At 39.5% G+C, this 27,503-nt stretch overlaps 3 protein-coding genes across 3 annotated transcripts in view; 1 reads left to right on the top strand and 2 right to left on the bottom strand.

The window, feature by feature from the left end:
* Positions 1-74: 74 nt before the first annotated feature.
* mst1 (macrophage stimulating 1) lies at positions 75-14,342 on the bottom strand. The gene is made up of 18 exons (XM_029430694.1): positions 13,703-14,342; positions 12,364-12,508; positions 11,645-11,760; positions 11,450-11,564; positions 10,774-10,910; positions 10,009-10,129; positions 9,769-9,887; positions 7,731-7,905; positions 6,580-6,710; positions 5,965-6,067; positions 5,394-5,530; positions 5,248-5,280; positions 5,025-5,139; positions 4,862-4,939; positions 4,446-4,592; positions 4,205-4,311; positions 3,756-3,895; positions 75-1,735 (listed from the first exon to the last, which is right to left on the bottom strand). The coding sequence occupies exons 1-18, from the start codon at positions 13,776-13,778 to the stop codon at positions 1,574-1,576; spliced, it is 2,157 nt and encodes a 718-aa protein (XP_029286554.1). The 5' UTR covers positions 13,779-14,342; the 3' UTR covers positions 75-1,573.
* On the top strand, positions 14,112-18,694 carry abhd14b (abhydrolase domain containing 14B). Its single transcript, XM_029430695.1, has 5 exons — positions 14,112-14,236; positions 14,716-14,930; positions 15,659-15,900; positions 17,508-17,735; positions 18,470-18,694. Exons 2-4 carry the CDS (start codon positions 14,717-14,719, stop codon positions 17,685-17,687), a joined length of 636 nt encoding a protein of 211 aa, XP_029286555.1. The 5' UTR covers positions 14,112-14,236; position 14,716; the 3' UTR covers positions 17,688-17,735; positions 18,470-18,694.
* cacna2d2a (calcium channel, voltage-dependent, alpha 2/delta subunit 2a) overlaps positions 18,394-27,503 on the bottom strand; it is a 139,683-nt gene continuing 130,573 nt past the window's right edge. Inside the window, 15 exon segments of the mRNA XM_029430692.1 lie at positions 18,394-22,200; positions 23,122-23,204; positions 23,449-23,558; positions 23,923-24,049; positions 24,947-25,002; positions 25,157-25,209; positions 25,386-25,538; positions 25,618-25,689; positions 25,771-25,818; positions 25,924-26,015; positions 26,214-26,312; positions 26,460-26,563; positions 26,721-26,783; positions 26,875-26,965; positions 27,253-27,350. Coding sequence (XP_029286552.1) covers positions 22,078-22,200; positions 23,122-23,204; positions 23,449-23,558; positions 23,923-24,049; positions 24,947-25,002; positions 25,157-25,209; positions 25,386-25,538; positions 25,618-25,689; positions 25,771-25,818; positions 25,924-26,015; positions 26,214-26,312; positions 26,460-26,563; positions 26,721-26,783; positions 26,875-26,965; positions 27,253-27,350 — 1,372 coding nt within the window. The 3' untranslated portion in view covers positions 18,394-22,077.

The raw sequence follows: 27,503 nt of genomic DNA, 5'->3' as shown, positions 1-27,503 counted from the left end.
TTGAGAAATTCACAGATTGAATATACTGTGAAATCATACATTACATTTAGAAAAATTCACAATCAAATGTTGAATTCAAAGATTCAAAGTGTTTATTTCATTCAGCCTACACACAGAACATAACCATACGATGCCTAAAACAAAATAACAAAGAAACTATTTGCATACATCTGTGGCAACATTTATTAAAAATGTATTCAGGTTTCCCAGAAGCTTTAAGCCAGAACTGGTAGTCATATATGAGTTTTTATTAGTCATCCACTATAACAAGTACTAAATGAAAGTGAGCAGAATGAGGCTGAAATCACAACAGTCAACCTGCCATTTCCACACGCTGTGTCCAACAGGAGGATCATTGTCCATTATTTGTTAAAGCGAACATCTTCTACACTTCAGCGCTATTAGTTCTGCTAAAGATAAAATGTCAGTATCTTTGGATTGTCGAGAAAAAAAATGTTGGTGTGAAAATGTATAAGACAGAGAGAGAGGGGGGAGGGTTTGCATGAGAGAGAAATTGTGTGAGTTCAGTGGCCCTCTGCAGGCTGGTGTGTCTGAGATTCGGTCGGACTCTGATCTTGAGGTTTATTTAAGCTGAATTCCGTGGGCTCATCAGGACCGGGTTACAAAAATCCTCCTATAGAACTAGAAAGAATGTGCAGCGCATACAGTTCTGCATAAGGCACAAAGGCATGTCTTTAGAGGTGGGGGCAGGCATCAAAAGACAGGCAGAGGAGGGATTTCTTTAGAGGCTGGGGGCAAAGAAGGTATTTTGGAGCTCCATTCAATGCCAGGGAGAGGAGGGGAAGCGTACAGTTTTGTGGTAAAGGGTGCATTTCCAGGGGATGTTAGGAACTTAAAATGTGTGCTGTAAACCCCCACCCCCCACCTCGCTCCTGTTATTGGGAGTTACTTATTCTCAGTTGTTCTCCTCTGAACCTTCGGGGCTACAATTAGTTTTTGTCCCTGCATCCTTTTTTGGTGAATAAATAACAAAAACACTTTACTTTAAGTGCTCATATTTAGCATTTCTAAGCAGTATATAAACCTTTTAATAAATGTTTTTTAATGCACTATAAATTAGTTGTAAGCATTGTTTAATAATGTTTTTGTGAACAACTATAACTTCTGTTGTGGAACTCCTAAGTGGAGGCTGCTGTCTGAACATATAGTAAACACAAAGTTATAAACTATCCTTTCATGGGCAGAAGATATCATTGTTGCCACATCAATTAACACCTGGCCTTATATCTGCTTACAACTGCATTATACTTTAGCATTTATAAGCAATATATAAAGATGTAAACGGGGGGACTTCATGAAATGTGTAGAAGTTTACTTTATTTTTATGAAAAATCCTTTCTGCATTGTTTTGCAGCATACGTGATTATGTTTAGGAGTAATGTTATAACCTGTATAATAAAATCTGACTATAAACCTCATGTATTATTAACATTTTTTAATTGTACAAGAGACATCTGAGAAGAAGAACAATGTATTTAGTAAAAGGAATAACTGCTCTTTAGGGCCTAGCCAGCAGATTTGATCAGTTCCTGTTGGATGGCAGTCTCTGTCTCTAAGCCATCTCCATGACCTTCTTGATCCAGTCCACGTAGACAGAGACTCGGATGAAGATGTTGGGCTGCCCCGGGTGTCCGCAGCGCCTCATGGGGATGATCACACCCTCGAGTACCCAGCAGTCCCTGTTCTGACACGCCAGAGGGCCGCCGTAGTCTCTCTGCAGACACACAGGAACAACACTCTGGCGTCATTATTTGTCTCTGTTATGACTGACTGTCACTGCTGAGGTTGGAAACATCTTGCAGTCACATCTTGTCCAGTCCACCTCCATTATCCAAGTGGTGAATGTGTTTGATTTATAGGAACATATAAATAGCTGTATGCTCTTTACTTCAAGAGATTTTCATCCTCAAAAGATTTTTGTGCTAATTCTCAGCGGTTAATGGTGTTATTCTTTCTCATTAATAGCAGTAGTTTGACATTTTGGGAATACGCTTTTTTGCCAGGAGTTATATGAGAAAATTGATACCACTTACCTCCAACGGCCCTCAAATCCACAAATTGTTGTCGATTTTACACTTTAGTTTTTGTACTAATTAACCAAACGAGATATAACGCGTTGATAGTTAGTGAGCGTTACAGGTTCAAGTGGGTGGATTTTGTCACTTCTGTACAGAGCCAGTACCCGGTTGCATAAAACCACTTAGACTAAGGTTGTCCTTAGATTTTAATTAAAGGAGGCGTTAGAATTTCTTTATTTTATTACATCACCATAAGGATTTCCTCAGGATGTTGTATGGGGAAAACCCTTTGATCGCTACGTGTTTGCCCTTAGCTAATTAAGTATTCTCTTGCTATAAGATCCGTAGTAACCATTTCCCTCAGAAAATGTAAAAATATAAAATAAAAAATGCATTATTTAAAAATAATTTGTTTCAAAGGAAAGAAAAGAATATTTGTGAGTTGGAGCAAAGCATGTGCTGATGTAAGATTAAGTGCATGCATGTGTTCCTATGGTCATTCTGCGTATTACATAGAAATACATGCATAAATAATAGTAATCAGCATTCTCATTATTTTTCTTTTTGTATTCTCTTTGTTGTCCATTTTGGAGAAGCTAGCTAACACTGAGAATAATACTGTGAAGTAAAGGATGATGATGTGAGTGAAGCGTAACCATAGTAACTGAAGTGCACATGTGCTGTATTATGAAAGCCTTAGACTAAACAAAACTAAGTCTAAGAAAACTCCAGCGCTCAGGGGAAATACTTTGCATTACAGACGAACTAAAGTTTGAAACTTATGCAACCGGGCAGTGGCTAGTTATGCTAAGCTAAGCTAACTGGCTACTGGCTCTAGCTTCATATTTAGCACACAGGCAGGAGAGTGTCTCATCTAACTCTTGACAAGAAAGCAAATTATCGCATTTCCTAAATTGTTGCACTTTTCCTCCGGTACCACTGCACACTGCAGTAAATGTCAAATACAAATCAGTCAGTTTTGGGGTGTCATGGTGACTTAGTTGTTAAGACGTAAACCACATTAACCACAATGCATCTCTACTATAACAAGTATTGGAAAGGTTACTTTTGAATGTAATAGGTTACAGATTACTAGTAAGCCCACCCGGTAAAAATGTAATAACCAATGTAACTATTTTAATTACTTCATCAAAGTAATATAACTTATTACATTTGATTACTTTTCTAACAAATATTTTAATTAAAGCTGAAAAATCCCCAAAACAAAGTTAAGCAGGCAGAGCTAACACCACAACAGTACTCAACACTGAACAACAAAGTTATTCAATATAACAAAGTTCTTCAAATATAAATCTATATATAAGATTGGAACAGATCAACATAATACATGTTATAATCTACATATAAGATTTCTACCAACAAAAGAAATACTAATGACCCTTTTGTAACAACCAATCTTTCTATTAGTAACCGTCATTTAATTACAGATTATTTTCTCAGTAATTGATTACATTTTCATTTATTTTGTAATTTAATAAATGTAATTAATTAATAAAGACCTTTACATGTAAATAGCTACTCCCCAATACTGACTGTAATAAAAAAGAAAGGGCTAAATGTAACAATAAAAAGAAATCTTAAAAAATAAAATAGAGAAATGGAGAAACTGCTGAAGCTCCAAGGTAAACAAAAATATTCTTCTCAAAAATGACTATAAAGCTTTATGTGCTGAGCACATTTTTCATGGACACTTACCTCACAGGCGCCAACCCCGCCCTGGAAAGTGGACGTGCACATCTCATTCTCACGAACACGTCCTCTGAAGTATTTGTTGCATTCCTTGTTACTAAGAACTGGTATGTGGGCCACATTGAGGACAGTCTCATCTCCAGTCCCTTGAAAAAACAGCCAAAAAGGAGGAATGAGTTAGCAGCAGCCAATGTCTTTAGAGAGATGGAGAAAAGAAAAAAGGAAGGTGGACAGATGTTGAACGTTTCTGCAAATAGCAACTCCATCTGTTGCTCAATGGTCTGAATAGCTCTCTTATTTAGATGCAACATTACTTCAAGGGCAGACACAAGATGCTTGTTCGAAGGGAGTCATCTATTATCAATTACCGCGATTGAAGCATATTGTAGTTGCATGAAGCGCAGCTTGTAGTTAATTCAGTGTCAAGTTAATCATTTCCAAAGGATTATACTTGCCTCGAGTCTCACCCCATCCTGCGATCTCACATGGTGTCTCCTCAGCTACAATGTAGCGCTCAGGAGGGAGGCAGATCTGAGAGACACGCTCATTAAACTGGGCCGGGCTAAAGAAAGAAGGCAGGGGGAAATTATTGGTGTGTGTGTGTGTGTGTGTGTGCGTGCGTGCGTGCGTGCGTGCGTGTGTGTGTGTGTGTGTGTGTGTGTGTGTGTGTGTGTGTGAGCACTTGACAGTACACACTATTCCAGTTGTAGCATGACCAGCTGAGACTCTGAGGGTCCACAGACGATCTTTGTCAGAGGGATGGTTTGCATGCCGGGCTCCTCTTCTTGTGGATCACGAAATAGTGTTCCCATCATGGCCGAGTACCCGGGCAGGTCCACGTAGCTGCGCACACATGCAGACAAGCACAGTACAACTCTTTTTATTTCATGTCTTGTCCTGAAATATCCCTTAGTCTTTAAAGGGAATTCAAGAAGTCTAATACTGCTCTTCCCAGTACCGCTCATTTTAAACAAGAGAGTCGCTACCTGCTCTGTGAGGCTGTACTTAGGCACAGCAGTGCTTTGAGCTAAATGTGAATATGTTCTCAGTGACAACGCTGACACCCTGCTGATGGGTTGCGCTCCAAAAACCTAGAAATAAACAAAGTTTACCAGGAGGAGAAACACTGCTTTGTGCTGATCACCCATCTGGGGTTAACAAGGGATCCTCCACAGAAATGGTTTCCTTTCCTGCACACAAGAGGTCAGAGGTCACACACACACGACACAGCTGAGTGTATTTCACTTGTTAACGGCCATCAGCGTTCAGACTCACCTGTCTCTCAGGCTCACTGTCCACGGCGAGTTCCCAGGAACCCCATTCACAATACGCAACCTCGTCCTCTGGATGCGGTCCTCTCTCTTCCCGCACTCACTGAACTCCACTTTCTCTGTGTTGACAAAATGGTGACATCTTATTGTACAAAGAAAAACACACGGGGAAGCTTGTTGTTGTTGTCATCATGGAAATGTTGCTTCATATACATGTAGATACTAACCTACTGGTTCAATCATGGACACTTTCTCTCCAGCTGTTAGGGTTAGAACAAGAAACAGATCAATCCTTAAAGTCAGAAAACAGAAGCTCTGGATTAATTGTCACCATGCAGTAGAAGATATACACAAAGAAAGCATTGTAATGTACCACACTGTTTGATGGCACAGTAGTCAAACTCAGTTTTGTGGTCGGTGGTGTAGCACCAGGGTCCGTGCTGGTCCCCATCCGGGTTACGACAGTAGTTCTCCGTCAGGTTGGCCTCAGGATGCGTCCTTGGGTTTATCCTGGAAAATCATACTAATGAATACTATCATACTACATACTAACTGTATATTAAATTCTATACTCATTTTATAGAACTATATTTGTAGTTACTATAAAATAAATCAATATATTCAACTGTTATAGCACAATAAAATGCCACTGACGATTTAACAAAGAAAAATAGTTTTTCCACACATTTGCTTGGTGCGGTGTTTCACCACCATCAACTAGCTCCCCCAACTCTGTGCATTGCATTGTGGGAGAATAGTGTAGCACCACAATAAATCTGCATCTGTTTTGAGTGTTATTAATAGAGTCACTTTTCTTGCGTGACTACACAACATACTCAACACCTGCTTAGAATTATTATGCAGTTTAGATTTGAGATTTTGGACACAGCTTTATTAAAAGGCAACGAGCTGGGCTCATCTGTCTTTGTAAATGATCATCGTACTTGGTTTGGTGAGGTGTGTTAACGTTCCATTTCTGGCAGGTGATCCCCTTGCGAGTTTTGCGGACCATGCCTCTGTAGTTTCTTCCATTTTCATGGTAGCAATCTGTATAAAAAATATATATATATATTATTATGACAGTGACCTCGATGAATTATGACACAGTGAAAGCAGTAAACACTAAAGCTCATGCAGGGCCACCTTTCTAATACTCAGAGTTTTGCTCAGAATACTGAACACTGGATATTATGTACACTAATGGTGTACATTGGTATTCTTTGACTCAATATATTCAAACAAACAAACAAATAAATCAAAGATTCTGTATTTCCCCACCATGATTTCTTTTCTCAAAGCTGCATTTAGAACTTAAAGTGTGACGATGAATATATAAAAATAGAGATAGAGACCATTATCAGTGACCGGTTCAAATATTCTAGTTGTTGCATGGAGGGAATTTTGACTAATGACCTGAGTCTTTCTAGCTGCAGCCCAGCATGTTCTCATCTTCATCTTCAGACGGTCTTAGGACCTTTCAAACTTCATCTGTAACCGCGACAGTTGAAACTGAAGCTAAAACTGAATTCATCATTTAAATGCGATTCAAGAAGTCGTACCTTCAGCCTCTATGTCGTCTGCACAGCGTTTGATCTGTAAGCAGAGAGCAGTCCTCATCTCTGGCACAGATGTGAAGCACCAGGGAGCCTCCGACCCATCTGGGTTACGACAGTAGTTCTCCTTTAAACCTCTAGAGGAGATGTAGCACACAGTCAGGTACAGTCCTACACACAACACACTTTTCCACATAGTCACTTCGAAAACAAACATACCTAACAAACTAAATAAAACAAGCATAAACAGATTTTAAAACAAACAAATGGTTATGCATAAAATTGAAGCAAGATAAAAACATTACAACTTAAAATAACTAGCTGATCCATAATTAGAATTTAGATCCAAAACTATCTTAAAATGTTGACAGAATTTTGTCTAGTATTATACCCATGCTGGTCTCAGGTATACTCACACCTGTAACTAGTCTGGCACTTGGCCATTGAGGCACTTATACACATGACTTGCTGCAAGATAGTTATTATCTTGTTAGCAATGTTTAACCTTTGTAGTGATTTAAAATGTCCCGGGTTCTTTTATTAAATCAAATATATAAGTTTATAAAATCTGCAGCAGGCCAGTGTGTAAACATTATTAAATGCATAGTTAATTCTTTATTGTACCACACATAATATTTTCTTGCAGCTAAAATTAGGACATTTTTTGTCTCTATTAACAATATACAGGCATTACAATAATAATGTCTCATAATGCATTACGTGACCGGTTACACAGGCACACTGTACTGTATCTTCTCAGCCCATTTACTGTTTAGTTCAAAGATTACACTGGAATAACATACTAGCATCCACACTTTGTAACTTCTACTAAAAATGTTTGATTGAAACGCTTGTAATCGATTTAGGCATGATGAATGATTACCGCATTACAAATAAGCTTAATATTCATTTCACATCCATATTGCCAGACAGAGTGCGACCCGCTTCTTAATCTGGAGTTGCTGACCATTTATCATCAACTGTCAACTGTCAGCAGAGAAATAAGATCACAAGAATATTCACTGCGATGACATCTTGACATTAATATTCATGTGTGGAGCAAACTAACAGGCCATGAGTGCAGAAAAGAACCCCAAAGTACTTTTATCTTTCAAACTCACAACTTCTTCCTCCGTCAGGCTGTGTGTTGTACTTACTTGCATTCATATGTGTTTGGGTAGAAGGGATGCTCATGAGGGTTTTGGGCATCCCACGGCTGACAGGGGATACCGGATGTTGTCTCGTTGACTTTACCGCGGTAATCCTCCCCCCGTCCACGAAAACAGTTCGTTGTGAAGCTGGAGCGCTGGCGTTTCTCCACCCGCACCTCAGCTGGAAGGAAAGAGCAAATACTTAGTGGAATATGCAGAGGTGAGGTTAGTTTAAATGGTCGCTGAGAGTATTTATGTTCCTGTATTGTACTGAAATTAAACAGAAAGTATCTTTCCTGACTAAGCCTACAAACTCCAGCATAGGTGTGCTTTGTAACGTTGACACTAGAGGGCTGTTTTCAAATCCATCTGCTGAAAGAAGAACATTTCTCTTTGCTCACCTAAAAGTTTTGTGACATCACAACATGCCAATCATGGTTCAATATGTAACTGACACATGTGTGATGTGGGAATTTGAATCTTGTTTCCAGCAGTTAAACATTTGAAACAAACAGTATAATTATTCATTTTTTCATGAGAGAGAAGGAGTGGATGTCATTTATCAAGGTAGAATTATAATAATAAGACATTATTATTCCAAGTAGAGTATTTCTATGTCTCAAAAACATGTATTTAATGAATCCGATTAAACAATTGACCTTTTAAAAGTCCAATGATCGTGTAAGAGTGATCGCTACCATAGTTAAATTTGAAGCGAAGATAAAAGTCTATCTAGTTTTATATTGACATATTTTGAATTTTTTTATTAGATTCCTGAAATGTAAAGAACCAAACTTCTATTTGACAGATGACGGTGTGTATGACATAAAACAAAGGTCCTTAAACTGGAATTGAACCTGTGAAGTTGTGGTTATATGGCCTGCGCTGTAACCACTCAGCTGATTTAAAGTGAGAATTCCCCCAATATTCTTCTGATTCGGATTTGTTTGTCTGTTGCAGACACAAAAACTGAGTAAATACACTGGATAAAAGAAAAAGATTGAACTTAGATACTACTTCTTATAAAAGCATTACAATAAAATTGAAACTGTGATATTTCATTTTGAGGATTTTGTTATTCTATATGATGATAATTGATTTTGAGAAGCGTTTTATTTTTTGACAAACACTGCCTGCACCACAAGATGGTGCTATCTTATAGATGTTTGGTGATCTCTGTTCTCAGTGGAAATGCCAACATTGCCAGAGTCATCTTGCACAACGTGTGTGGAAATTCTGGAGAAAACACTGAACTGAACCCTGTTTTGGTTTATTTATTTAATGTCGTACCACTCGCACTAATCCTAACGAAAGCTATACCACAGTAAAAACTCACAGAAAATAAACAAAAATGAAAACAAGCCGAATAAACACAAATACCATAATAAAAGAAACATTGTAATTAACCTTTAATCAACCTGAAACCCTGCGAGACAATGCAAAGGCTCGAATCAGCGACAAACATTTGCAAACGTACTGCCGCATTTATCAAAGAGACTTAATGGGGCAACTGTGAAATGTCTCACAATCTGGGAAGTAATCTGCACAAACACCAAAAAGGTGATTTTTCTAAATTTAATTACAGCGACTTAATGAGAATCTCTAATTCCACCGTGTCTCCTAGCGCCGCAGAAATCAACTTCATTTAGCTCATGTCTCCTCGAGTGTGCCAGAGGGAACAAATGGCAAATACAAAACAGAAGAAACAAGCTAGAAGGTCTAAAAGTTACAGAAAGATATTGCATAGCACTGAAATGATTATTTTCATGATTATTTTCTCAATTAATTAAATATTTAGTCCATAAACTGTTACCAAACAGTAAAAACTTTGTCCAACCACTCGTCAAAAACCCAGAAATATTCAGTTTATTATTATTATAGATGGAAACATGAATGTTCGGCATTTTTTGCAACAATAGTTGACGATTATTTTTCTATCTCGACTATTCAATTAATCAACTAATCATTCCATCTTTAATCTTATTGTGAGTATTTCTAATAGTGTTATATATAGTATATGTTACTATAAAAAACAGCATCTTACTGCACTTGCTGATCTCACAGTTCTCCCTCTCCACCTCGGTCTCTGTGGTGTAACACCAGGGCACCGGGGAGGCGTCGGGGTTACGGCAGTAGTTGTCATCTAAACTCTTATCAGGATACCTGAAAAATACATTAATGTTTCTTTATGTCCACAATAACACAAAGAAAAGACTTAAACAGTTTAGAGCACACCATTTTACATGATCAACTTGTTCATTGGTAGTGCTGAATACTCCAGTACTTTTCAGGCTGGTAGATGTGTTGGTGAGGGTACTGCTGGTCCCATCTCTGACACTCTCTGCCACTCACAGTGTGGTCAACCTGTCCTCTGTAGTCCTCTCCATTACATGTGATGCATACCTCTGCCAACAAAACCACCAACACAGCTTCAACGTCAGAAAACAATGTGAAATTACTTTTTCTGTGTAGTTGTAAATTACAGGAAAACATACAAAGCAGTAAAGGGAGTTTGGGTTTTGGGTTTAAGGCGAGACACTCACTTGCACTGGTCAATTTTGAGATTTTGGAATATTATGCTTCCATATCCTGTTTCAGACTCGTGGAAAGTAAAAAAATCCAAAATACACATTAAAGTGTCTATTTGTGCTTGTAGATTTCTCCTAAATTCATCAAAAGTTAGCCATTGGCCTTATTTGAATATTTAAACATAACATTTAAGATTTGTTTTATTGCTAAAAATAATTAATGAATCAACCGGGGAAGTTGATTCCGGCTGATTAAGTTTTAAGGAATTCTTTAAGGGAAATACTACATTTATTTTTCAAATTATTTATTTCTTATTTTAAAAATCTCAAATGAATGAGTGAATTTCTACGTGTATCTTCTCACCATATAGTCTCTATTTCACCAAATGATGTAACTCGTTCCAAGAAACGTCCCGTAAAATTATTGCTAAGTTTCAGGACCTGTAAATAAAGCTTTTCCCATCACACTTGTACGTCCTTTTCATAAAGCATGGTGATGTTTGGACATGTATGGGATGTACCATCTTTACACTGGGGGATGTTGCAGCTTTCATAACGGCGCTCAGGGTCGGTGGTGTAGCACCACGGGCCGATCCGATCCCCATCTGGATTCCTGCAGTAGTTCAACTCCAGACCGTTAGTAGCTGTAGGAGTCCACCTGAGACGCACAGAGAGTTTTACGGAGTGATGGACTGTTTCAGTTATCCTGCAGTACAGTCAAAATGTTTTGAGACAGTGTCTAATTTCTTTAATGAGCTCTTTTCATCCTGGCACTGAATTAGAAATGTAACATGTTAAAGTGCCAGCTCTCAACTTTAATTTGAGGACATCCACGTCAGAGCAAGAGTGTTGGAGTTGGAGCCCTGTTTATACACAGTCTCCCAATTTCCTTCTATTACAAAGTCTATGTCTACAACCTATAAACATCAACAAGAAGTAAGTATCTTTTAAGCCAAGCATGTACTGCAGCCAGACTCTTTGCTTCCTGCTTGTTTTGGGGATTTCCTTTGGCCATAAAACACTTCTTATCTGTATGTTTAGGATCTATAGAATTGGAGGATTATGTATAAAAGGTCCTTCACGGTTCACCCACTGTTGTTCAAACCCTTTGAATATCAGCTGTTTCACCTCATAATCCTTCTTTCACCTTAAATCTGATTACACTGCATGAGCCTCACAAAGATGAATGCGTCTCACCTGTGATCGTGAGGAAACTTGGACCACCACTGTTGGCAGGTGAGCCCGCTTCTCGTGGTGAAGACTTTCCCTCGGTAGTCTTCTCCTTTACTCACGATGCACTTTCTGACATAGACTTCATAATAAAAACAAAAACAATTGAACAACTCCAGATCCGTCCCGTTGATCTCTGCAACATCACACAATGAGTCTTACCCTTCTTCTCGTAAAGGTCACAGTTTACGTTCCTCTTCACCTCCGCGTTGCTCCCGTCACCCACCCAGGGAAGATGTTTGCAGGAAACAATCGGACGCGTCTCGTAGTTGAACGCTCTGGTGTTAAAGGGATGTTTTAATGGCAAAGCTTTATCGGTGATGGATACAAACTTACAATAAGGTACAGTGATGAAAGGCTTGATATCGATTAGTGTGATTTTAAGATCATTACAAGGACATTACAAGTGTGGTACTTCTGACTTCACTACATTCATCTGATAACTACGGTTACTTTGAAGATTCAGAGTAATAATACAAAATATAAGCAACTAATTATTTATCACATATTATTCCAGGTTAAGATAAAAACTTTATTGATTCCTTGGTGAAATTCATAAGCTACCCAGCAATATATATATATATAAAGTTAAATAAAATAAGCTCCTCCTTTACCAGCTGCAATATTAAAGTGATGAACACATTAATGCATGAATAATTAATTTGATAATAAAACATATATTATTCATTGTGCAGAATGAGTACTTTTAGTACATTTTCATGCTAATACTTTTATACTTTTACTTTAGTAAAATACTTGAGTACTTCATCCACCAGTGTTAAATAAAGTCATCTAATAATATAATTGACTAATTATGGCCTTGCTCGAAAGAAAATGTTGCCAAGTGATGCTTACAGCCTGCTGTGTCAGAGTAACAGTACCTGCAGTCCAGAGACTGTGAGCAGCGTGTGGCGCAGTCCTCCAGGTTCAGGCCCGGTAACAACAACACTCGAGCTGAGTTCCAGGAGGTGGGGACGAGCTCTCGGCCCTCTGAGCGCTGGAAGTCATTCAGTGGGCTGCGGTAGCCTGTTTGTGCAGAGCAGAACAATAAAATGTAAAGTGACTGGCAGGACCAAGTCTATCTGTTTAGTCCCCGGTTGAACTGGAGTGCATGTTCTCACTGGTACCAACTGCAACATTTGGGCACGAGCCTGCACACATAACCTTTGGACCAAGACGCTGAGACCAGAAAAAGCTTTAAACAGCAACTCAGCACACACCTGGTTACTGAAACAGACCACTACTATTATCACTCTTCATGCAGTGCTTGAATACCATAATCCCAGTACTCACAAAAATACAAAAAACAAAAAATGGAAGTTTTTGATAAAATTAAGGATGAAGTATGCCTTTATGTTTTAAGACAATTCTCCTTCTTCTTAAGTTACACAAACTATTTAAAAACCCTCTTGGATCAGCTGGATATTTGCATCGTCACAAAGCTGTTTTCATGAAAAGTTGACTCTTTAGAGATACGTGGCTGTTAAAGACATTTGATGATTTTATAGAATATGATGCATTGCTGTAGATTAAACTAGTCAACAGTATATAAAGGAGTTACAACCGTAAACATCTACGTCAGTTAAATGCAACAATAATGCAGCTTTAATAGTAATCCAAAAACATCATATATCAAATCAAATTTATTTATTATTATTTATTTATTATATCAGATTTATATAGCCCAATATCACAAATTACACATTTGTCTTAGTGGGCTTTATATATATATATATATATATATATATATATATATATATATATATATATATATATATATATATATATATATATATATATATATAATAGTAAAACACTGACAATGAGTGGCCTACTTTTGCTTTTGATACTTTAAGTACATTTAGCTGATAATACTTACATGCTTAATTAAGTAAGGTTTTGAATACAGGATATTTTACTTGTAGTTAAGTATTTTCACAGTGTGGTATTAATACTTTAATTTAAGTAAAGGATCTGAATTCCTCCACATCTATTACATAATAACCCTAGTACTTAAGTAAAAAATATTCAACTGAAAATAACTGACTTCTTTTTCATTTTGGTTGTACATTTCTTTATAAACAATAAATATAAAGATAGTTACTAAACAGGCCTTTACTCTGAATCAAAATACATAATAAAAACAAACATTTAGACCCCTCATAACAACACAGACCATTAAATAATATGGAGATATTTAGGATAATAAAACGTTCTTACCTGTGGCCAGTCCGACTGTGAGGAGAATAAAGTGCAGCAACAGTTTCATTGTTGGAGGTCTGTGGACGATGAACATACAGTTTTATAACACTGGTTGGATGAGATCTCTGCTCTGACGTCGTTTTTGGAGATTAATCCTCCGATCACAACCCGACACTGAGAAAAAACATGATGTTAGAAGGCCCTGCAGCAAACATTGACACCCACACGATCCCTTACTCAAACAGGCCATAATCCCCAAAACACAGCCGATCAATACTGTGTATTAATCATTAATGAAGAGCAGCACATTCGGCCGTGTTCATGCTTGCACTCTTCCAACTATTTTGCAAAAAAACAAGGATTGTATTTTTCAAAATTGCTGTCAGAATAAAAGCAATTCCCTTTACAAACGCTAGACGTCAGTAGAATAATTTCTAACTTTTTTTTCCATCTTGTTTTCCGGGAAATAAAGTGAAACTGTGAAGCTGCAGCTGGTTCAAGATTAAACTGTCCTGCTTTACTTCTCATCGCTTCAACCCTGGAGGCTGCCAGGTAAGACACTATTATTGTCTTATCGTGTTTGTGATGAGAGCAAACTCGATATTACAAATAAAATGATCTCATGTGGACTTTGATCAGGCTGTTTAACCCGACTGCCTGAAACTCTTTTACTCTTAACACTGAAGTGGACGAGAGTTAGCTGCAGGGGGACAACCCAACGAAAGTCCAGTAAACACGTAGGGAGTGTGGACAAATTAACAGCAACTTCGTGCAAAACGGTGCAATACATTGCAAAACATGTATGCTGCTGTGAAACTGGAATAAACACTGCTTGTTAATGTCAGCAGTCTATAAAGTCATTCAAACCAGCTGCAGCAGTGAAGTGATGCATCCAGAGTTATAATCCTGAAATAATAAGTATGCTGCATAAATAATACTTTTAGTTATGGTATCTTGATTACTTTACCACGCCATAATATATATAATATGTGTAACAGTACAGTGAAGTAAAATGACAGTTTTCTGTGCAGGATGTCAGCTGTTAAGATGACAGAGGGCAGTGTGCAGATGGAGTTCTGCAAAGCACCGCTGTTCTACAGACAGAGTGAACCTGCCGCAGGGGAAGTGAGGATGTCAGTTTTACTCCTTCACGGCATCCGTTTCTCATCCGAAAACTGGCTCAACATCGGCACTCTGGAGACTCTGGCCAAAGCAGGCTGCCGTGCGGTCGCCATCGACCTGCCAGGTGAGTGTGATGTTCCAGCCGATATGGAGAGCTATATGTTATGCAAAGTGAAGTAATCTGGCAGTATGCTTTTTTAATTTTTAATTTAAAAAATTTAAAGCAAAAAGAAGAACATTAACAGAAAATGCAAGGGAGGCCAAAAGCCTGAAAAGGCTTATCACGACTCTCCCCCAGTTTTGATCAAAGCACTCAATAAGAATATACTTAATTTATTACAATTTGGAATAAAAATGATTTTGTTCAAAACATTACAAAAAACACATAAGAAAAGCAATATGAAACTAAATAATCATAATAGAGTAAACAAATAACTCCAAGAACATAACTAAGACTGAATCTTAACTAAACGCCAGTTCTAAGTTTATCTTAAAAAGTGTTTTTAGATGTTTTTAAACGCTGACTGTTTAATATTGTTCCACAATATCTAGTCCAGTTCCTGAACTGAGCCCATGTGCTGTGCGCCAGAGTCATTGGTGCAGCACTAACTGCTGACGTTGTTGGTGAGCGAGCCAAATCCACAGCCTAACTACAATTATTAACTTCCTGTTGTTTTTATAATGCACCTGTTCCCTTTCACCTCATGCAGTATTTGTGCCTCATGTCTCTCCCTCCACAGTTTGAAAACCTCTGATCTAAAGCTTCTGGTATCCAATAAAAGTGAAACCCCGCCTTCTTCTTCTCTCACGCCTTCATTAGTCTGCTCTCCCGCCTTCTCTCTCCGTCCGCAGGTTTCGGCAGGTCTAAGTCAGCCGAGGCTCCGACGGCCGTTGGAGAACTTGCCCCTGCAGGTTTCCTGAAAGAGGTGTGTGAGCAGCTGAGCCTGAGCCCGGTGGTGGTGATCAGCCCGTCGCTCAGCGGGATGTACTCCCTCCCATTCCTCCTCCAGCACCAGGCTCTGATACGAGCCTACGTCCCTGTAGCTCCTATCTGCACTGACAAATTCACAGCAGAGCAGTACCAGAGTGTAAAGGTACAGTCTGTGTGTGTGGTTATTTTTCATGTTCCTTTGAAGTTTCCTTCCTTCCAAAATGTGTTTTTGCTCTTCATTTCCTCTTAACTTTAACAACCATGAATGTCAACCCTATTTTCCAGCACAACCTTCTCTCCCTTTTACATGCGACCATGAGAGGAGCAGATATCATGTGACTTTTAACTATTTCAAAATTCAATTTCTTAGATGGCAAACCAAGTGAAGCTGCATTATCCATGAAGGAGACGTGTTTGTTACTGAAAAGTAGTTACCCTCCAAAAACAAGCAAACATGTCACCAAGAGCATCATGGCTGCTTGATGTTCAGTGATTTGGGGAAAAGATATTGAAGCAGCAACATGATATTATGTGTTGATATGTTGATATAAAAAGAACTATAAAGTACAGTGAATAAATAAACACAAAGCAAGTGGTGAAAGGTTACTTTGCAGGGAATTACTAAACTTTCAACTTTAAGGTATTACTAATTATAGCAAAGTTATAACTTAAGTAATAGAATAACACTCATGTGCCATTTTTCTGCATAATGATGACTTTTACTGATGAAAGTCTGAAGTACGAACTGTAACAAACTATAGCTCCAGCATGTCTGGAGCTTGAGCTCTTGACTGTGTAGTCCAAAATCATCAGAAGGTAAAAGTAATATGTAATATTTTGCTGTGTTTGAGATGACATCAACCTCTATAACATAGTGACCATGTGACCATGAGGAAGCTACGGAAATGGCGGTCACGGTAACGAAAAATGCAAATATAGCGAGGGCGAAACGCCAAGCGGGCACAACTCCTTTCAAAGCACAAGTTAATTTGTGGGATGACACATTTTCAGCCAGTTTCTCCTGGAAGACATTCGAGGTGTTGCACTCGGTTGTTCACACAAAAAGCGACATAAATAGTTGTTAACGATGAAGACAGAGAGCTGGAGAGTTTGAACCCTGGCTCCTTTCTCACCAATCACGCCTTGACGTGGGTGTGAATGTTAGATTGTCGGGTTTTGGAAAGTTTCAGAAATTGAGGGACTTGTAATCTGACGTTGGTTTGTGGGCTTTGTTTCAAAGCTGTTCGACGATCACTTCACTAAAGTATACTGGTGCTTTAAAAGTCAGGATAACGCTGTTGCTTCAGTCTTTGTTCATCTGTCTTGCAAGTCCCCTAATTTTTTATGTAAAAGTGAAACAATATCTTTGGAGTGCACCTTTAATGCAGGGCTTTTGACTTAGTAATGGAGTATATCTATATTGTGACTTGTATTCAAGTAAAGGGTCTAAATACTTGTATTGCTGCTGACAAAAGCTAATATTAAGCTTTTATTGTCTTCTGCCTAGTCTGCTCTTTTCTTTTCTTTACTTTTATTCTTATTGACACATAAATAAGTCACATCTAATAAAATGCTTTACCTTTTTTCTAAAAGCTGTTTGAATTACTATTTTTTACCTGAGGTAAAATAGAGGACATCTACAAAATCCCTTTAGCTACGGGCTTGAATTTAAAAACAAACAACAAACAAACAGAAACAGAGAGAGAGAAAAGACTCGGGGAATGATTCCTCTTTACTATAACTTGTTATTGTGTCCCGTCTCTCTTCCAGGTCCCAACGCTGATCGTTTATGGAGACCAGGACGCTCAGCTTGGAGAACTGTCGCTGAGCAACCTGAGCAATCTGGCCAATCACAGCGTGGTGGTGATGAAGGGAGCGGGACACCCCTGTTACCTGGACGACCCCGACACTTGGCACAAAGCTCTCACTGACTTCCTAAATACGCTGTGAAGCTCCTCGCTGTAGATCGATGGGAGGGATTCTCAACAACAGTCACACATAAACGACTCAGACGAGCCACACAAATAAACACATTATTCATTCATGACAAATTTAGCTCACAAACCTTTTTGCAAAACCTGATTTTTGCCTTTTTTAAATCGTGCCAGTGGAAATTGAGACTGTACTAATGCTGAGAGGAGATGAGGCTCAAACATTCAAAGACATTTTGAGAAATGCGCTTATTTACTTTGCTGCCGAGTTAGATGAGAAGATTTATGTGCTAAATATGAAGCTCCTGATAACAGCCAGCTAACTTAGCTTAGCATAAATACATGACAAACGGGAAAACAGCTAGCCTGTCTGTGCAAAGGTAACAAAATCAACCTACCAGCACCTCTAAAACCCACTGACTAACTTCTAGTTAGCATGTTTCTTTTTTTTTTTTTTTAAGCTAGCTTTTATTTTTGTGTAATGCTAAGTTAGTCGGCTGCTAGCGTGAATGTGTATGGTCTTCGAGATGTCAAATTTTCCTTTTAAAACTAAATCATAATTAATAGTTAAGCTACAATTATGGGTTTGACTTTTTAAATAAATACATTTTATATTTCAATGTAAGTAAATAAATAAATATCTTGACTGACAAAACAAAACACCACACGCTGAAATGAAGTGAAAAATATGAACATTATTTAATAACTGATTCTCTGTAATAAACAATTTGAAAATATTTTACAAGGAGTCACAGACACAATATTTTACAAATTTTGCCCTCTTCTTTTTTTTTTTTTTAGCTTCATCTGTACAAAAGAATGGAGCGACATGGACCAGTGCCCAGAAAAGAAGGAGCTAAATCTTTCACACACACAAACATTCAAACTCACACGTACAAGAAATAAAAACTAAAAATTCAAAACATTTTGACTTCAGATCTCAAACTTATCAACAGTGCTGAATTCCTATATTTTTTATAACTTCACTTAAAATTTGACTGATTAAACTTTTTTTTTTACTCTAAATGTTGCTGTTATTTTTTTTTACACACTTGTCAAACATGGTCACATAGCACCAGACTACAGACTACAGAATCACATACACACTGTGTCTTTCCCACAGAGACGCACCAACACAGATGCAGCGAGGGTCGGGACGGGGGCAAGAAACTTTAAGAAGACCATCCCCTACTTATTTAAGGGGTGAATCCTAAAGCTGACCGCCTCCCTCTCATCATCCCCAAGCTGGTCCAATTTTCTATTTTTATTCATTTTTTTGGCAAAAGTAAATTTGTCAAACCACAGAAATCAGTCGGGTGTTCCCGTCAGAAGACTTTTCCTCTCCGGCGGGATGCACACACAGACGTCACTACATGATTCCTCCATGACCTTCAGTCCGACGGGCCCGTGCTGCTCTGTGAAGACCCACTCCCTGAGCTTGCCTCTGACATTCCACCCGCTCACCAAAAAAAACACCTGGGGAAGTGACGTCCTTGGCTTACTTCTGCCTGGTGCTTGACAACCCCCAGCTGGGCATGAATAAGTGTCATCATTACATGTTCGCTTATAGGTGTGTTGTGCATAACGTCTCGGTGCAGGTGCAAAGAAACTGTAGGCCTACATATTCAGTTTATGTGTGAGGACTGTAAGCGTACTGAGCCAGGAAAAGAGAGGAAGTTGCAGGGGGTACATTTCCACAGGCACGTGTAGCGCTAATTTACAGACAGTGGAAATACAGACAGGATTAAATGGCACAGGACAGAGACAAACAAATGCCAGAAAAGTAAAACTGCATACGGCATCAGGTGCTCAACACTGAAAAGAGCCAAATTGGAAATACAATAATTTATTAACAGTCTATTGTTTTGTCAGATTTGCTCCGAGCCGCGCTGCAGATACTGTGCCAGCATTTTGTCACATCAAATAGTACCAACAACTGTACAGAGTGTGTGGTTAAGGTTCAAATTGTTGCGTGAGTCGTCCCACCTGAGCAATACAGTGAGGTTTGGGTGGGTGTGAACATCGAAGGTCGGAGGCTTTTTGAAATGGAAAACTCCCACCTGGCTTTCAAGCATTTAATCAAAAAACAGGCATCAATCAATAACGAATCATCCAAGACGCAAAAATACAAAATTAGAGCTCACTATACTTACTGCAGAACACCAAGAAAACCCAGGGGAGTGAATATTTTGGAGGATGTATTAGTGTGTGAGTGTACATGAGGGAAGGAAACGTATCAGAGCTCCGTACTGTGTAACACTAAGGCATTTAGAGAGGCTTTGTTTACTATGTTGCATTTGAAGCAGAAAACACTGATGAACTACACATTCTTTCGGACACCTCTGCTCTCTTAGATTAACATTTAGGCAGACTGATGGTTAAAGATGAATTATTTTTGTTTCAGTAAAATCCCTTTTTTCCCCTTCCACAAGAGCAGGAAATAAAAACAGCTACCACAACTGTCATCCCTCACACACTCCACATCTCATTTGTAATGACATTCCCTTTGAGGGTTTATAACGCAAACTAACAAACACACACACACACACATCCACACACAAACGATTCAGGCAGAACTATAGCAGTCAGGTGGCCCTAAAAACGCTCTATGGCCAGTTATGTCGCTGTATACTGATAGTGTATCATAGCTCTATACATGGCTTCGTAAAGTAACGGTATAGTAACTCCATATGATGGCAGTCAGGTGGCTCTGGAGCAACCACAGCCGAGAGGGCAAATACATTAAGCTAGAGCCGGTCAGTGCGATGGCTCCGTGTAAAGCTATTTCTACAGCTGACAGATTCAGTCTCACATCCAAAGCCTCAAAGATGGCTGCTCTATAAAGATACTATACAGTAGCTCTACTCTTATACAGCCCATGTGGTCCAAAAAACAAAGTGCATCAAGGCACTATGAAACAGAGCGGCTCCTAAACATCGGAATGATCAAATGATGAAGTGCGACGCATTACAACCAGACTACTACTGTACGTGATCACCATATTTAGTTGCCTCTTCTGCACTTTTGTTGGAAATGTTGATAAGCCCCGATCCCCCAGCAGCGAATGGTTTTGAAGTTTGAACAGCATCAGTCAAAGGTAAAAGTAAAAACCCACCCGGAACTACTATGAGACGGTCATGAGGCAGAGATCTTGCTGTGTCTGTCAGGTGACCAGAAGTAAAGCACATTTATAAATCGTGATTAGGAGAGTTAGTAGAGGTTACTGGAGAAGCCTCATGAGGATTGGCAGAGATGAGCTTTTGCTTCAGAGACCACAGGGATTTCTTTTTTTTCTTTTTAAACATCAGTCCAAAACCAGAGGTCAGAATGGTCGATTGATCATAAAGGAGAATAATACACGACACTGAAGTGACTAAACACTGATTCATATTTCACAGCTGTCACTAGTGTTGTAAGTCAGATAGCACTAGCCTTAAATAGTAAATATGAGGAGAAATACTTGAAGAAATGCGATTACCATCATGTAATTACAATAATCCCCAGTCGACGTCTTTTAAAAGCATTAATCTGTAATTAGGTGCTGCACAAAATGAATCAGCATTCAGTGTCTCCTCTTCCTCACATGGTTTATCCTAAATCTAAATCAGAAGCCATTCCCTCCTCGTGTTTTGGCTATAAAAAAATAAGACCACATGAAAGTCTATCTCATTTTGGCAAGTAGATATAGTGCATACAATTAATTCATGTCTTTTTAAATAAACACTTAAACAACTTCCTTTTCAAATGAAAACCTAAATATACTGTATGCTTGGAATACTCTTCACTTCAGCGGTTTATACTTGACATTTTGTATACTTGACAGTTCTTTTTTTAATCTGTTATTTTCTTTTATGGTGGCGGCTATAACTGGTTGAACGGTCCAAAGCCTCTTACGAGAGGCGGATGACAGAGCGGCGAGACTCTGAGATGGAGGAGAGAAGAAGAAGGAGAAGTCCCACCGTCTGTCTGACGGACAGAGGCGGAGGCGGACAGACGACCTCAACTCTCCAGTCTGTATGAGGCGGGAGGTCTGTGACGAGGACACCAGCCTGTCCTCTTGCCCCTCCCTTCTCTGGATGGTGGGGTGGACATTGGGAGGAGAAGGGGCGGGGGGGGGGGGGGTTGTATTCTCTTTTCTGACGTTGCCTCTGATGATCCAGGTGGTGCAGCACCACCCACGCCTCCGGCAGATGAAGGTTAACTGGCTGAGGACACACACGTCCGGCAGTTGTCACTATGCGACACAAACTGAAGCGAGCTGGGTAGCGCGGCACTCAGGGCTTCCAACTTGCAGTGAAGGGAAGTCCCATTATTACCTATGACTATATCAGGGGGGAGGGCATGGGGGCATGGAGGTGGGGTTGGAGGGTTTTAGGTGGGGAAGGCTAAAAGGAGGATAAGTGGAGGAATTAATGTAGTAGATAGTGAAAGTGGGGGCTGACGGCCGGATAGAGCAGAAGCAGCTGAATGAGCAGTAAGGTGTAGAGGGACGGACGGAAGGAGTGGCCCCGTCCACAGTCTGACGTGTTCTCCTGCAGAGGGGAAACTGCAGCTGTAAGAACACATCTGCTACATCGGATATGTGTTTTAAAACAATGAAAACAAGTTGAAGCTTTAAGGGTTATGTGCTGGACGGTTCTGTGTCCAAAATCCCTTCCTAGTTCACTCATTAAGGTTTGTTTATACTTGCACAGCAGCGTGGGGCGGCTCTCCACAGATGGAGCTACGAGCACGCACAAAGGTGTTTATGCTCTATACGTTGTTTGTTGCCGAGGAGGAATCTGATATCAGATATTCATGGGTATACTTTAGCGCATTTATACAATCTCTGTCAATAAAGGAGTCGAGTATTTAGAGCAACAATTGAAGGTTGAATATCCTGCTAACAATTAGATTTGGCTAGCAAAATATTTAGTCAAATGTAGATTTTTAGAATCTCCTGTTTCTAAATTGGCCATAAAGTAAAGACATGTACATAGTAGACACACTTACATACTTAGATAACATGGCAGACAGTAGAGTAGTGTACTATATAGTAAAAAAGGAAGTGATTTCTTGGCTTGACTCCAGAGTGATATCAGTCTTCTCGTCTAAATCTTGACAAGAAAGCGAATAAGCGTTTCCCAAAATGTCAAACTATTCCCTTAAAGACAAATAACATTCGTCATGAACTTGAAAGTAAACTATAAACTGTACGTGCTCTCTCACGCTGTATGTAGTGCTCAGTGTTAATGCTGAAAATATTCATCCTGGTGTTAATAATAGTTATTCAGTACACAGTTCAATGGTAAATCACATGAAACAGTTGACTTGTGTTTCACTGTGCATCATGAAACATTATAAGATCACATTTTTGCATTACGATTCTGCTGAAAGTCGATAATCGATAACATTTGAATAAATGTGCTTATTATATATATATATATATATATATCGATATATATAGATCTTACAGAGAGGTTATTGTCAAAGCATGTGGAGGGTCCTTTTCGATAGCGCGCCACACTAATTTCTTCACATGGATTGTCCTCCTTGACTGAAAATTGACTAAATTAAGGAAAATTAAAATCCTTTGAACTTTGTCTTTTTCCCCCTTCCCCCCCTCAGGCCGTCCAACAGATGTTAAATGTTCAACGACTGGTCATAATTCACGCCATCATGACGAAAATAACCTTGAAATGAATGTGACACATCTGTGTTTCCACAGGTCTGGTAATAAGGAGATACAATCTAGTGTGTCTTCTCCTCTGCCAGCTGGTGTACAATGTGAAAAAGGATACACTCCTCCTCCTCATGGGACAGCTTCTCTATCTCGCAGGTGTTGCATGGCATCTTCTCCGCCACCACAAACAGCAAGTTGGTGTTGTTTATCCTCTTGGCATGAATCAGCCTGCAGAGAGGGAGAGAGAGAGAGAGAGAGAGAGAGAGAGAGAGAGAGACAGAGAGAGAGAGAGAGAGAGAGAACTCTGTCAACATTACAACCCCCCTCTGCTCGCTTACATCACAGCCTCATTTGCTAATGGATCAGCGAGATTCATGAGACAGTCTTGTAAGGCTCATTTAGCCAATGATATGACCGTTTCATTAAAGCTGATGCGGTTTAATCATCAGCAGAGTTTATTAGCTCCGACAGGAAGATGAATCCGTCTTGCTAACTGAGCCTCTGTCACGGTGCGATTCTTTGTGGTGTTTATGTGTGAGCGCATGCGTGTGTGTTTACATGTGCGCGTGTGTATTTTGTCACGTGTACAGACCTGGAGCAGTTGCCACAGTCTTGCAGTATGTTGTAGGAGCTGCTGAGATTACTTAAGTAGTACTGGGTCTGGATCATTACACAACTCCGCTCTCGATTCAAGTCTATTCCGTCTGCATCCACCTCATCTGCAGCATCACCAGAGCACAAAGACATAACACTTGTCAGTTCAGTGGATTTATAAGATATGATTCTAAAAATGGGATTTCAGAGATGAACGTCTGCACTGGGCCTGGTGAAGGCTGTAAAGCCTCTCTCCTTCACCATTTCTTCACGTAGTTTGTAATTACAGCTTGCGCACTGGAAGCAAACTAATGTCACTGTACACTTTAAATACTGATACATATATCATTTAACCGTTAGTCAGTGCACTTTAAAGTCTTGACTCATAACTCCAATTTGACTTGAAGTGTTCAGAAATAGTTGAAAATGCAGTTATTCCATTTCTTTCTGAGAGTGAGATCAAAAGATTGATACCATAACGTTCCCCGAAAACAGCAAATAGTTTTTTTTACATTTATGATTGTCGACGTATTAAACAAACAAGGTAAAAAGTGTTAATTAGTGAGATCTAGAGAAGCTGATTTTTCCACATCTCTAGCTTTATACTTAAAACTAAATGAAAAAGGTATTGATCTTCTCATTTAGCGCTTGACAAGAAATCTAAATTTATATTTCCCCAAATGTTCCCGCTCCTTTAAAGTGGCGATAGACAACATTTCTGGCATAACTTATCATTATGAAGTAAATGTTGATTGCACAATGTAATGGCTATAAGATGATGAGGCCATAGGCGATTAGCTTGGTTCCTTATAAGCCTCGCTTTTAGGTTGCGTTCTCCCTTTCACAATAAAAGTCCTAGACATACTCCACATCACTGCCAACGGACAGAAAATGGAAACAAATGCTGTGTGTCCCTGTGAAGCAGGGGGGGGGGGGGGGGGGAGTTATCTAAGTCTAAGTTATTTAAACTTTACATGTAAAACACCAAGATAGCATTTAATGACCGTCCTGTATGCACCCACCTCTGACAAACCAACTGTGATAAGCCAGTCCATATATAAACTGTTGGAACAAGGACCTGTGGAGACAGGAGACGGGTCTGAGTGAGACAGCAATGTATTTAGCAGGGAATACGATACTGTGTACAATGCATCAAATCTCTTTCGTCAGGTCCAACATTTGTGTACTGTTAATACAGTTGTGCTTTTTCATTGGAGCTTGAGGACTCTCACCATGCAGCTGCTGATGTCCACCAAGCCACGTTTACAAAATCTGCAATTGAGGGCTGCAGATACGGACCAAAAGAGAAAAATGTAAAAACAATTACTACGTCATATCAACAGCATATTTCCATCAAACATCAGCCTCACTGTATGCCATTCATTCAGTGATTTATCATCTAGTCTACTATTTTAATTTATTACATCTCGTCCTCTCCGGTGTTAAAGTTTCTGTTCTTACCACAAACACTCCTCTGGGTGCAGCCCCCGTTTCACCGACGGGCACCCGCTCACACACAGACTGGTAGTCAAATGACTGCTTGCGGGTGTAGAAGGAATTGTTGTAGAGTGCGTACATCAAGTAGGGATCCACATCGCTGAAGAACATGCCCACCTGCGGAGAAAAAGAAACACTGGTTACGCTCAGTGTAAAGAAAACACGGTCAGTGTGAATATAAATGTAATAACTCCACCTTGTTCCATTCTTCCTTCTGATTAGACATGATTAGGAATCCTCCGTCATCTATTAAATAGCACAGGAGATCCTGCACACAGGAGCAAAGAGAGGCTGTTAATTAAAAGCACACAATATACAGTGCTTTGAAACAGCAGATATAAATACTTACCTCACTGTTGGCTTCGCAGTCCATTTCACAGCCCCTGTTTGGTCCGCACTGTCACAGGGAAAAAACAAAGTGAACAGCTAAACATCTTAGAAAAACTGCTGAAGACTTAAGCTTGTAAATATAATACTCTTTTCTTTATGTATATTTTATTACTGTATTTGAGCCCTGATGGTTGTCAGTATGGTTGCTGGCAAGAATCTTGAACTTATCCGTCCAGGCTTCAAGGTCGAGTTTTACTCCGACCACTGAGAGAGAAGGAAAAGTTGGGAGAAGAGATGAAAATTCTAAAAATAAAAAAGCAAATAAAAGGCCCAACAAATAGATGCATAACACGGACATGTCCACGCAAAGTGACAAGAAACTCTCAGACGTGTAATCATCTCTGCCTCGCTCTGAAACATTTTCTTTAACATCTATCATTATTATTTTGATTTTGAACCCACCTGCAGGTTTGATGGTCTTCCCTCCTACTGTGATCTCCACAGCCGTGCTGACCAGGATCCCTATGGTGTCGTTCTCTGGGTTCAGCAGCTCGTCCCGGGCTTCAAGAGGGAAACAAAATAGAAAACCGCGCCGAGCCGGGAGGGGAGGGGAGAGGGGGGGGGGGGGGGGTTAGAAACAAAGAGCCACCACACATTATGAGGCTCAGTGTGAGATATACAACCCAAGACCAAGAGAGCATCATTCACCTGTTCGATAAGGCGCTCGGAAGATGTAGCCTTTGTTGTCCAGACTGCGGCGGTAATAGCTGGCATTAAACGGCTCAGGGTCTTCCTCCCAGGTTTCTGCAGCCCTGAGATTTAAGAGCAAAAACAGTGGAACTGTAAATCTCTAATGTGCAAGCCTCCCGCTATACTAAAACATTATAAGCCTTCACAACTTTAAAAGAGAATAAAGTGAGAAACATAACAGATGTACAGACATACAGCCTTGTTGGGGAGTGCACTTACTTGTTGGGAAACACTCTTGTTACACCTCCATCTGATGCAGCAAACACGGCCAGAAAGCCATATCTAAATGTCGGGGTGGAGAAAAGAGACGGAAATCAAATCTAAATCTTATTCAGAGGTAAATTTAAAGATGCAGTTACCTAATCGTACTCACGTATTCAAGTCTTTATTCTTCCACACTTTCTCGACCAGCTGCCTGATGATGCCAGTGTCCAGAATCAGGTTATGGAGGAGCAGATTGTCACCTAAACACGATCAGGTAGAGATGATCAGAAAGTTTGCAAACTCGGTCTCTGTGCAAGCTTGGTGTTGGTACAGATGTTGGCAACATTGAAATACATACATTTTTGCTGATAGCTTTGACTACACAGACAATACATTCTAGTTGCATAATTCTTGCTGGTTTGCTCTATTTGTGGGATTTGTACAGAAATATATAAGATCGCCCGTCTTGACCATTAAAATCAATCTTGCATTAACTAACAATACAATGCATGCAAATGGTGTGTGAGTGAAATTAAATGAAACCCACATTGTTTGGAGTCCGGTGTCACCTTCTCCATGAGAGCAATGAAGTTGAGCAGGAACTCTGTGTTGTTGTTGGACAGTTCTAGATCATTGCAGTACTCCCTGAGGAACAGAAGAGGCGTTTTTAGGCAATATTTACACTGTGCCGTATTTGTCCTTTATAAAAGAACAGGCAACACAAAGCGGGGATGCATCATGCCATATACAGTACATGTAACGTGAATGCTCATATGTGCTGCATGCGTGTCTTAAAGC

Source organism: Cottoperca gobio, chromosome 5, assembly GCF_900634415.1.
Source record: "Cottoperca gobio chromosome 5, fCotGob3.1, whole genome shotgun sequence".
NCBI classification, from domain to species: Eukaryota; Metazoa; Chordata; class Actinopteri; order Perciformes; family Bovichtidae; genus Cottoperca; species Cottoperca gobio.
The sequence above is the reverse complement of the archived record's forward strand: the minus strand, read 5'-3'. Positions and strand labels throughout refer to the sequence as shown.

Bases quoted from the DNA above. Each gene is read 5' to 3' on its own strand.
- mst1 (XM_029430694.1), bottom strand. From the start codon at position 13,778: ATGTTCATCGTCCACAGACCTCCAACAATGAAACTGTTGCTGCACTTT. The intron at 7,906-9,768 runs GTAAGATGCTGT...CTTTCCTTCCAG, and splicing joins CTGTGAGATCAGCAAGTGCA to CTGAGGTGCGGGTGGAGAAA. The intron at 4,312-4,445 runs GTGTGTACTGTC...TTCTTTCTTTAG, and splicing joins GTCATGCTACAACTGGAATA to CCCGGCCCAGTTTAATGAGC.
- abhd14b (XM_029430695.1), top strand. From the start codon at position 14,717: ATGTCAGCTGTTAAGATGACAGAGGGCAGTGTGCAGATGGAGTTCTGC. The intron at 14,931-15,658 runs GTGAGTGTGATG...CTCCGTCCGCAG, and splicing joins GGTCGCCATCGACCTGCCAG to GTTTCGGCAGGTCTAAGTCA. The intron at 15,901-17,507 runs GTACAGTCTGTG...TCTCTCTTCCAG, and splicing joins AGCAGTACCAGAGTGTAAAG to GTCCCAACGCTGATCGTTTA.